The sequence below is a fragment of the Octopus bimaculoides genome, chromosome 21 (genome assembly GCF_046866305.1).
Source record: "Octopus bimaculoides isolate indiv1 chromosome 21, ASM4686630v1, whole genome shotgun sequence".
NCBI lineage: Eukaryota > Metazoa > Mollusca > Cephalopoda > Octopoda > Octopodidae > Octopus > Octopus bimaculoides.
Window position 1 is genome coordinate 31,800,163 of NC_142948.1, and position 11,967 is coordinate 31,812,129.

The window sequence follows — 11,967 nt, forward strand, 5'->3', positions numbered from 1 at the left end:
ACAGCATGTAGAATTAACATATAAACACTGAAGATAGTTCACAAATATCACCATTTTTGAAATGACATTAGGTTGAAGTTTACAGTTACACTTGTAAATTAGCATTCAGCTTAAACGTTAAGTTTTTTTTTTAGGAAAGATGCTATAAATAAAAAAGTTTATGCATGAATTCCTTGACAGGATACATGTGTAATCTAGAATATCCATCAGATATCTCACACATCATCTAATGGTAAACTGAAATGGTTTCTTTTGTGGTTTGTGTATTCTTCGGTGATGTTGTCCTTGATTCATGAGTATACATTTCTTAGCCATTTATCCTCAACGTCACATAAAATAATAGAATCTTTTCTTCCTGCTAAAAAACAATGCTTTTATTAACAATATCACAGTTGTAAGTTATCTCCCAAATGCAGACATAGTTGTGATTAAATAAAATACATGTTGGGAGGAGGTTATCACACTTATGTCCTTATGTGTCTCATGTCCTGTGTGAATATATTTATGGGCATATTTTTTTCTCATTGAAGGGATTTTGACAGACCCAATTACTCTTCTATATGAACACGTACATGTGCACTTAGCTGGCATTTCTGAGAAAATGATTTATCACAGATATCACACTGAAATGGTTTCTCTTGCATATGAATACACATATGTTTATTGAAATGATACTTTTGAGAGAATGATTTACCACAGATATCACAGTGATATGGTTTCTCTCCTGTATGAACGGGTCTGTGAGAAGCTATGTGACTTTTTAGAGAGAATGGTTTACCACAGATATCACAATGATATGGCTTTTCACCTGTGTGAATGCGTATGTGAGCAGTTAAGGTATATATGCGAGAAAATGATTTACCACAGATATGACACTGATATGGTCTCTCTCCTGTATGAATGCGTTTGTGCTTAGTCAAGTGAGAATTTTGAGAGAATGATTTACCACAAATATCACAGTGATATGGTTTTTCTCCTGTATGAGTTCGTTTGTGAGTAGTCAATGTACTTCCATGAGAAAATGATTTACCACAAATGTCACAGCGATGTCGCTCCTCTCCTGTATGAAGACGAATATGTATGCTTAAATCATCGTTTCGTGAGAATGATTTACCGCACATATCACACTGGTATGGTTTTTCTCCCGTATGAATACGTATATGAGCTGTAAGGTTACTTTTTTGAGCAAATGACTTTTTACAGATATCACAGTAATATGATGTTTTTCTTATCTCTTTAAGCATCTTTTCAGGAAAATCAATACTTTCAGGCTCTGTTTTACACTTAACCAGGTTCCCACATAATTCATTTTCCATCATTGTTCTTTTTTCACCACAAAAAGAGAAAAAATAATGTATAAATTACTTTTGTTTAAGTATTTTATCCTCTTCCAATTTTCTATATTTTCATCATCTCTGATTTTGTTGATATCTGAAGTCACCGCAAATCCTTTTGTAAAATTTGTCCAAGTTTAATTAAAATGTAAAATCATCTATTTCACGTCCCAGACAACACAGAGGTTTTTCAGAGGAAAATATTTCACAGTAATTACATAAACAGTTTTATATCTCTTCTGAATAACATCTTCCTTTAGTTTTTAAATGATGATAAATAGTGATGTATCCGAAGTTAAAAAATGTTCTCTTATGCTTGTATCATCTGATAGTCTGTAATAATAAAGAAACAGCATAAGATAGAGAGGATAATAAAAAAAAAAAAATCAGTGATTTAACAGTGAAAATTTTACTACATTTCTATACTGAAAAATTAGACTTTAACTGAACAAATGAATTCTTTTTGTAATTTGTTATGACATAATTAAACCTTGCATGAAATTTACACATTTGTAGGCCTGTGCGGTGCCAAGTAAAAACATCCAGCACACTCTGTAAAGTGATTGGTGTTAGGGGAGGGCTTCTGACCATAGAAACCATGCCAAATCAGACTGAAGTCTGGATCAGCCCACCCTCACCAGTTTGCCAGCTCTGGCCAGACCGCCCAACAGCATGGACAATGGATGTTAAATGATGATGATGATGTAGCTGTGTTATCAGTTCTGGGATTTTCAATGCTATCCTGAGGGATTTAGTCAAACAATTCGACCCCACCACTTTTTCCAAACCACAAAGTTATGGACACGTAAACAAAATACTGGTTGCTAAGCTATGAGGGGAGGGGGAAACACAAACACATATATAACAAGTTTCCACACAGTTTCTATCTCCTAAATCCCACACAAGGCTTTAGTCAGCCAAAGGTTATAGTAGAAGACACTCACCCAAAGTGTCATACAGTAGAAATGAAACAGAAACTATAGGGTTACAAACCATACAGCCATGCTTGTGCTTGAGTTTTTGTTTCTGTTATTCCACAAATCCATTCAAATGGTACATTATTTGTTTGAAACAGAGGTGGCTGTGTGTTAAGAAGCTTGCTTCCCAAACTGTGTACCTTCCTGACAACAAGCCTTGTTTTTCGAATAAGGTACTTTATTCCATGCCTTTTACATTGAACTGCTGTTTAAGTGAGGCATTCATAACATCAACACCAGAGTGAGTCAATATGAAGACCCATGAATGCAAACACACAGACACATATACTGTCATTTTATGCCTGATTAGGCTTTTATACAGTTCCATGAGCCATCAGTCAGTTTGAGGTGGTTATAGTAGAAAACACTTCTTCAAGGAGCCATACAGTGGAACTGATTCTGAAACCTAAGTGGTTGCACAATGAACTTCTTAACCAACCACACACACACACACATTTGTTTTCAGGTTTCTGTAATTACTCACAAAACCTGCAAATATATGATATCCTATTTGTGAAGCATATTTTGAATTTATTTGATGTTCACACCAATTGCATACTTTTCATCCTAAGTCTCTGGATTGTTCAAAATTTTATCTACAATTCTCAATTTCTTTTTGGATCTCTAGGCACCATAGTAAATGATTTGATAATAAGCTGCTTTGATTATTCATCTTATTGACAGTTTATCTACTCGCTTTTTTTTTCCAATTATATAATCTAAACTTTGAGTAGATTACAACTGGTTGGTAATATTCAAGGTCACTAACAAATGCTTTTAAACTAAAATTATTTTTACTTAATTTGAAAACTTCCAAGTTTATAAATTAAAATTTATAATCTGTTTTACAATTTCAGGTTAATTTCAAATTTAATTACGCCACTTTTCCATTAGGTACAAAAGACAAAATTAATTGCATCCGCAGAAATTAAAAATTAATTGGGTTGCTCGATTCCCCAAGCTTAGATATATAAAGATAGCTTTTCTCTTGTCTTACTCAAAAAATGTCATACTTTATGCTAATGAGATCTTATTACTAAGAGAAAGATACATCTGAATTAAACAATCAACATAACTTGGACACAGAAAAAGAATTGAAGCGTGGACATTATGAGACTTTCAGCAAATAGAAAAAAAAAACCACTGGATGAATACAAATGGTTTAGTAGTAATTATGTAAAACCACAGTTTGAATACGATAAATTTTCTGAAGATTCACAATTACTTACTGTACGTGTATAATTAGCAGCAGTAGTACTTAACCTCGCTCTTATGGTAAATATACGGAAAAACCACAGCCTGTAGCATTTCTTCGTAAGAAGTACCACTATGCAAAATTTCAACTACCTTTGTAGTAATCTATGACCTACAACTAAGAATATGCATACATTAACTTTTATCATTTTTATATATCAAGGTATTTATTATTTCATACAAAATGTATACAATGTATTAAAAAAATACGAGAAACTACTGATCATTGTAAAGCTTAACTTAGAGGGATAGAAAGAAATGCAGATCCTATTATTACCGAAATAGATTAAATGAAATTTATGAAAGAAAATGCAATAAATGTCTTTTAGTAGATGTGTTGAATGCAGCATGAAGAATGTATTCAATGGCCTGTTAAGAGAAGAGACGGATCAACACTCAAGAAAATAAATGGAACCGAAATGTAGGATGAAGAGCTTACGTCTTTTTTTTTTAAATAAAAATATCAATAATTTCGATGCTGAAGAGATGAGTTTAAATTTGATATCACTCGAGGGTTCTAGTCTTCACATTTGACATTATGCTAAAAAATATAAGTCAAAAACGTATATGGTATATAATACCAAAAGCAATTCTTCAATGGATATATTCGTAAATTTATGTGAAGAGATCAAATTTCTGATACAAGAGGAAATTGATTAATCATCTAATTCTATAAACGGATTTTTTCTCGTTGTTGCTATGAAATTTTTATCATCTTTCCAATACATATAAAAATTTCAAAAGGGAGCATTTATTATTATTATTTAAAAAGCGACTAAAATAGGATCTCCCCTGCTTAATTGGTAATTCTACGATCTAGGCTTGTTTTTAGTTCCTTTATTTCTTCCTTCCTAATGGATGATCTAGATTTTCCTTGTCAGGTGAATGGTAACAATGATACTAATCGTATAATTAATATATATATACACGAATGTGTGGGTATATATATATATATATATATATATATATATATATATATATAATATTAAAGATAAAATCCAAAATTACAGGTAAAAACTCAATTAAAATCAATTTATTAAAAATCAAAATTAAATAAGTTTCACAGAGTAAAATATATATAAATATACAGTTTTAGGGAAAAGAACCAAGGTTCATGAACTCATCGATGAAAATCCACTGTCACATATAGAAGAATTAACAATTGAAATCACAATAAATAAGTATAATATAATACAAAGTAAATATCATATTATCTTGATCTTATGATATTTACTTTGTATTATATTATACTCATTTATTGTGCTTTTAATTATTAATTTTTCTATATGTAACAGTGGATTTTCATCGATGAGTTTATGAACCTTGGTTCTTTTCCCTAAAACTATATATATATATATATACACAGACACACATTCGTATATGTGTATGTATACACAAGATAAAGAGGGTTAATTCTTCAAAATGGTAATTCCTGCTTATTGTAATTTTTCTAATTGAGCACCAGGCTGGACCTAATAACACGGACAGATGATCAAAAAACAGGTGTAACGAATTTTATGATAGATCAAAGCAATCAGAAATATAACAGATCAACGAACAAAAGACGATTTAATGACAAACCAAAGAGAAAAAAAACGTACCTCATAAAATCGTCTTTCATTGATTAAATAATGTTTACATATAGCAATCAAATATCACTTTATAGTGGCGAAGTGAGATAGTGCTTCTAGAAGGACTACTACTACGTATATACATTATAATAAAATAGAGAAATATAACTACTTATTTATTAATTTATAGGTTACTGTTAGATGGGTTATTCATTCAAACGGATATGACTCCATCAACGTTAGGCTCACACGTTCTTCCTCAGGACAATATCCGGTTGAACATGCGCATAATGTCAGAAGTGGAGTGATAGGTAAATGCGCACAAAATTACAGCACACGCTTACATGTTTATGAGTGTGTGGAGTCAACGACTATTGAAAAGGTTGCAGGACGCAACGAAAATTTTAGAAAAAAATGAATAAATGAGTAGAAATCGAACCGGCGCGTGTGTTAAATAATAAGGGGAAAGACTTCCTCCCGTCACCCTATTTTCTCCCATTTTTTTTTTTTGCCAAAAATCGGTATTTTGAAATTTTGGCTTCTCCTTCCCCCCGATTTCTTCATTTTTTTCACTTTTTTCCCTAACACTAACCCTACCCTAACTACAAAAATTTTCGGAAATTATTTTCAGAATCATAATCTCCATATTTTTCCGCATATTTTGAAAAAAAAAAGAAAAAAGAAATTCTGAAGAAAGTTAAAAATGAAGAAAGATTCGTATTCTCCGAGGCTGAAAACGGGGTGGGGGGGTGGGGGGGTGGGGGGGTGGGGGGTGGGGGGGGGGGGGGGTAGAATTTTTTTTTTTTTAAAGGGAGATGATTGAATTAGGCTGTTATGAACTTATAGAAGGCTGCTCTCTAGGTCTCTATCCAGTGATTTATTGTATGCTGGAGCTATGTTGCAAGTGGAAGATCAAAGAGACATAAAACGTAATAGTGAGGTGACAAAAAGTGAGTTATTAATGTACAGGAGGAGTGTTAGTAACCTTATGGATTGAGTCTGAAAGAAAATGTAACCAGGAATGTAATAAAAATTTCACTTTATGGCCGATAGTGTGGGATTGAAAATCATTACCTGGTGCACGGGAGCTAGTCAGTGGCCCTGGCAACGATCCTGCTCAGATGGTGCTCTTAGCGCTCCACTAGTACAGATGCCAGTCATGCGGTGCTGTCGTCGAATTTTATTTTGATTTCATTTGTCTCAACAGGTCTTCACAAGCAGAGTTTAGTGTCCAATGAAGGAAAGGTATGCATATGTGGGCTGGTTACACCACTGGCATAGGCCACAGGTTATGGTCTCACTTGGCTTGCTGAGTCTTCTCAAGCACAGCATATTTCCAAAGGTCTCGGTCACTAGTCATTGCCTCGGTGAGGCCTAATGTTCAAAAGTGGTGCTTCACCACCTCATGCCAGGTCTTCCTGGGTCTACCTCTTCATAAAAATGAATATTCTTAACAGTTCCCAAATGATCTCCATGCTAATCTACCATTCCTTGAATAACAATAATAATGGCTTCAAATTTTGGTAGTAACTTCGGGGGAGGGTTACAGTTGATTACATCGACCTAGTGCTCAATTGATACTTATTTTACTAACCCTGAAAGGATGAAAGACAAAGTCAACCCAATGGCTTTTGAATCAGAAGAAGCATTTTGTCTGGCGCAGTAACTATTCTGTAAGCTGGCTGCTTTTGTATGATGATAATAATAATAATAATGAAGACAGTTGTACAAAATAAAATAATGATTAAAGATTAAATCAGCTTTATTTAGATTTCAGGTTGTAAAGAATATTCACAAAGTGCAATAACGTCAGAACTCAAAATTTTGGGTTTCACAGATGTGAATGAATAAACGTGGTGATATCTTGCATAATAAACATATCCAACCCATCCCATCATGCAGAATGGACATTAAAATAATGATGAGTATGATTAGCAGATCATACCATCAACTTTACACTTTCATTAAGTTTGTTATAGTCATCTTCATCAGCATCTAAGGTCCATTTTCCATGTAGGCGTGGGTTGGATGGCTGAACAGGAACTGGCAAAGCCAGGGGCTGCACCAGGTTCCATAGCCTGTTTTAGCTCGGTTTCTACAACTGGATGCCCTTCTTAATGCCAACCACTCTACAGAGAGTACTGGGTGCTTTTTACATGGCACCATGCTTGAAAATGAATATCCCGCTTAATCATAAAGTTGACAGAATTACTATATCAATAAAAGATTTGATATTATATACACCCTACAAAAGACATACTTATTTCCTCCACAGAATATATTCATTTTATGTCTCTTTTTCTAAGCTTGCATGGATCACATAAATATGCTGAGGCATTGTTTTACAGCTAGATGCCCTTTCTGTTGCTTAGGGATCACTCACCCCAACTTTGAAGTGCCAAAGGAGCAGATGATTTGTTGACAAGGGAACTTTCAACAGAAACACTGCAGCTATGTCAGTTTCCATATAATAACATGGAGATGTCTATATATATATACAGGGTGTCCACAATGTCTGGGTACATGGAGTAAATAAAATCATAACATAACCAATTAAATATAAGAAATAATTTCTTAAAGTGTGTTAATCCCCATGTACCCAGACTTTGTGGACACCCTGTATGTATATATATTTTACGGCCAGACGAGAAAAATTATGTGTGTATGAACGCGATGAGGCACGGAACCGAGAGAGACAGTGGTAGCGTGTGTTACTTGGCGAAAGCCAAAGAAGGAAAGGATTATTGACCGGAAGCATGTGACCATGCCGGTGTAAAGGGAAGAGAGAGAGAGTGGTAGAGGGAGAAAGAGAGGGAGGAAGTAGAAGAATGGTGAGCAACGAGAGGAAAAAAGAAAGAGAGGAAATACGAGGGGGAAAAGGAGATACGTAGTAGTAACAGAGGAAGAACAAGAGGGGTAAGGCGAGATACGTAGTAGTACAGAGGAAGAACGAGGGGGGGGGAGAAAGGAAAGAGAAAGAGATAGAGTAGCGTCGGAGTGTGTGTGTGATGGTTTTCTTTCAGTTTCCATCTACCAAATTCATTCATAAAACTTTGGGTGGCCTGAGGTTATAGCAAATGACCAAGGTGCTGTGCAGTGAGACTGAACCCAAAACCATGTGGTTGGGAATTGAACTTCTTAACCACACAACCGTACCTGTGACTATACATACTACACATGAAAGAATATAAATAGCATTCAGAATATGTTACCCTCCATACACCCAATTACAATGTTTTGAAAATCATTTTTTTATTCTTTGCGGATTTATTTGCAGCATTAAGTATAGTGATGTTGTGGCAGCATCCCACTCATTAACACACAATATCAAATAAAACAATAGTGTCTTCTGGAAAGTATTAAGAATGATTGATTTTAACTAAGATGTTATAATTTGATTTCACAAACTATATATATACATATATAAATATATATGTAGTTATGTGCTTGTTATTATATCTTCTCCTTATGTGGACATATTTATTGTCATATAAGATATTTCTTTCATAAGACAACTTCTGACATTGTGACATTATGCTTCTGCATAAATAGGTACATGTATTGTAAAGTAGCTTTCTTTATAGAATGATACAATGCAAATATCATTTATATCGCTTTTCCCCTGTATGAATATACATGTGTCGAGTTAAGCTGCCTCTCAGAGAGAAAGATTTACCACAGATATCACAATAATATGGCTTCTCTCCTGTATGAATGCGTTTGTGTCTTGTTAAGTCACCATTTTGAGAAAATGATTTACCACAAGTATCACAGTGATGTGGTTTATTTCCTGCATGAATATAATTGTGAATAGTTAATTTACTTCTTTGAGAAAATGACTTACCACAAATGTTACAGTGATGTGGTTTATCTCCTGTATGAATATGTTTGTGATTAGTCAAGGTACTTCTTACAGAAAATGATTTGCCACAGATATCACAGTGATAAGGTTTTTCTCCTGTATGAACACGTTTGTGTGTAGTTAAGACTCTTCTTTCAGAGAAGGAATTACCACAAATATCACAGTGATAAGGCTTATCACCTGAGTGAATACGTTTGTGAATAGTTAAGATACCACTTTGAGAGAATGATTTGCCACAAATATCACAGGGATATGGTTTCTCTCCTGTATGGACATGTTTATGGTTAGTTAAGGTAACTATCTGAGAGAACGACTTGCCACATATATCACAGTGATATGGTTTCTCTCCAGTATGAATGCGTTCATGGTTAATTAAGTTACTACTTACTGAGAATGCTTTACCACAGCTCTCACAGTGATATGGCTTCTCTCCTGTATGAATACGATTGTGTGTAGTTAAAGTACTTCGTTTAGAGAATGATATACCACAGATATCACAGTGATATGGCTTCTCTCCTGTATGAATGCGTTTGTGGTTAGTTAACTGAATTACTTGAGAGAATGATCTACCACAGGTATCACAAGGATATGGCTTCTCTCCTGTATGAATGCGTTTGTGAGTAGTTAAGGTACTTCCATGAGAGAATGATTTTCCACAGATATCACAGTGATATGGTTTCTCTCCTGTATGAGTACGTTTGTGAGTAGCAAGATTACCTTTTTGAGAGAATGACTTTTTACAGATATCACAACGGTACAACACCTTTCCTATATCCTTCAGCATCTCATCAGGAAAATCAATCTTTTTAGATATTTTTTTACGTTTAGCCTGCTTCTTAGATAATTTATTTTCCATAATTTTTACTCGTTTTACCACATCACAGAAATATTTCTCTCCTCTTTTTTTTATTATATTTTATTCCTAACAAGTATTTCTACTGATTTATTTCTAACAACTTTGTCTTTATCAATATCTGAAGATGCCATATACTCTTCTGTGAATGTGTCCAAGTTTAATTCAAATGCAAAAACTCTCTCATGCACAATTCAGACAGTGAAGTAGACAAATGTTCCTATAATCTCATACAGACGATATATTTCATGGTAATTCTGCCATAGATTTATATAGTTACACTTTGTGTGTATAACATCTTCCTTCAGTTTTTAAAAGATGGTAAATACAATCGATGCATTTGAAGTAAAAACAAAATCTTTTATGCCAATGCCATCAGATATTTCTGAAATAAAAGAGAAAAGCAAAGATGATAGAAAATATTTAAAAATAAAGATTCAACAGAAGTATTTTAGTGAGTTTTTATACAGATACACTGTACAAATAAACATCTTAACGATTGAACTACTTTTTAATTAGCTATTAAAACTATGTCATGAGATTTAAAAATCTATATATGTACAGTTTACAAATATATTTCTACATTGTGTAACATTATATAAGCTAAAGCAGTGCTGGAAACACATAGTAACTTGCAATGACTGTCCAAAAAACAAACATAATGAAGTCCACTTTGAAGAGTTTAGTTGAATAAATCGACCCCAGTACTTTTTAAAGTTTTATTCTATCTTTTGCTGAAATGCTTGATTATGGAGACATAAAACCAAATCAACACTAGTTGTCAAGTAGTAGTGCGGGGTAAAACACAGCACAAAGATACACACACAACAGGTTTCTTCTCGTTTCCATCTGCCAAATCTACTCACAAGGCTTTGGTTGACCCAAAATTAGAAGACAATATTACAATATAGTAACGAGGGCATTAAAACTCATTCATGATAGGATGTATGCACTGCTTGTAGTTAATTCGAAAGATCGGTATTTAGTGACATGCCTTCGGAGGTCTTTAGCTTTTATACTTCTGTGTTTAATCCAGTACTGAGTACATTTAATTCGCTCATCGGTTCCCTAAAATTATGCGGCAAATTATTTCAAATACTCAAATGAAATTCAAATTTACATAGAAAAAAAAAATTGAATTTACTTTATATTGCACACAACAGCCGACTCTACGTTTTCAAGAATAACAGATTAATATTTGACTTGAAAGTCCATCCTGTACCTGTCAGGACGAAAAGAAAAAAATTTTCATCGATACTTCCACTTCAAATTTCTGTATCTTTGAAAGGATCATTGTTATTTACACAAATTATAACAACTTTAAAGCTAATCTTTATAAACTTACCGTTTTGAGAAGTAAACAGAGAAGCGTTAAACAGTGTGACTTCTTTAAAAACTATGAAATAGATGTTGTTGTTACTAAGGTTTTCAGTTGCTTTCATCAAATTCCTTCAACGATGTCAATGATCATATAATTCCTTCGTCTGCAGCAGTAAATTCGTATTATGTCACAGTAAAGCTAACATTGTATGTTTATCCGCAGTTTCGATGCAAAATATATGACCCCCGTTTTAAGTACAGAAGACTGGTCTTGTATCTTTTACTTCTGCGTCATTTGATTGCGGCCGTGTTAGGACATTGCTTTCAAGGATTTAGTCGAAGAAATAGGTTCCACTACCCATATTTCTTAACCTGGCACTTATTGTATCGGTTAATTGAGGATGTAAACAAACACCGGTTGCCAAGCGCTGGCAGGTAACTAACAGGAACATACACACACATACACACGACATTTCTTTCAGCTTCTGTCTACCAAATCCACTTACAAGCTTCGGTCGGTCTAAGGCTATAGTAGATGACACTTGCCCAAGGTGTCACGCGGTGGGACTGAACCCGAAACCAATCGATTGGGAAATAAGAATTCCGAATTAAAAGAAATCATATTTGAGAGAAATTTCTTTCTATAAAATAACAAGGGGGGCAATTTTTAGCGACTCTCAAAAATAGGGCATATAATGATCAGAAATTAAGAGCTAATCCCTCGAAATACATAAAAGAAAGAAGCATGCACGCTCGCTCAATTATACTTCTTATCAGGACACTACTATTCCCTTCA

At 34.0% G+C, this 11,967-nt stretch overlaps 2 protein-coding genes across 2 annotated transcripts; both read right to left on the reverse strand.

The window, feature by feature from the left end:
* Nucleotides 1–412: 412 nt before the first annotated feature.
* On the reverse strand, nt 413–9,991 carry LOC106876937 (uncharacterized). Its single transcript, XM_089339494.1, has 3 exons — nt 8,999–9,991; nt 8,750–8,914; nt 413–1,219 (listed from the first exon to the last, which is right to left on the reverse strand). Exons 1-3 carry the CDS (start codon nt 9,852–9,854, stop codon nt 549–551), a joined length of 1,692 nt encoding a protein of 563 aa, XP_089195620.1. The 5' UTR covers nt 9,855–9,991; the 3' UTR covers nt 413–548.
* Nucleotides 9,992–10,016: 25 nt separating this feature from the next.
* On the reverse strand, nt 10,017–11,413 carry LOC106876936 (uncharacterized). Its single transcript, XM_014925691.3, has 2 exons — nt 11,197–11,413; nt 10,017–10,236 (listed from the first exon to the last, which is right to left on the reverse strand). The coding sequence occupies exons 1-2, from the start codon at nt 11,291–11,293 to the stop codon at nt 10,163–10,165; spliced, it is 171 nt and encodes a 56-aa protein (XP_014781177.2). The 5' UTR covers nt 11,294–11,413; the 3' UTR covers nt 10,017–10,162.
* Nucleotides 11,414–11,967: the final 554 nt, after the last annotated feature.

Bases quoted from the DNA above. Each gene is read 5' to 3' on its own strand.
- LOC106876937 (XM_089339494.1), bottom strand. From the start codon at position 9,854: ATGGAAAATAAATTATCTAAGAAGCAGGCTAAACGTAAAAAAATATCT. The intron at 8,915-8,998 runs ATCACTGTAACA...GAAATAAACCAC, and splicing joins TCATACAGGAGATAAACCAC to ATCACTGTGATACTTGTGGT. The intron at 1,220-8,749 runs GATATAAATGAT...TAAGAAAAACAT, and splicing joins TATTCATACAGGGGAAAAGC to CATATTACTGTGATATCTGT.
- LOC106876936 (XM_014925691.3), bottom strand. From the start codon at position 11,293: ATGAAAGCAACTGAAAACCTTAGTAACAACAACATCTATTTCATAGTT. The intron at 10,237-11,196 runs GTAAGTTTATAA...CTTTTATTTCAG, and splicing joins TCTGTTTACTTCTCAAAACG to AAATATCTGATGGCATTGGC.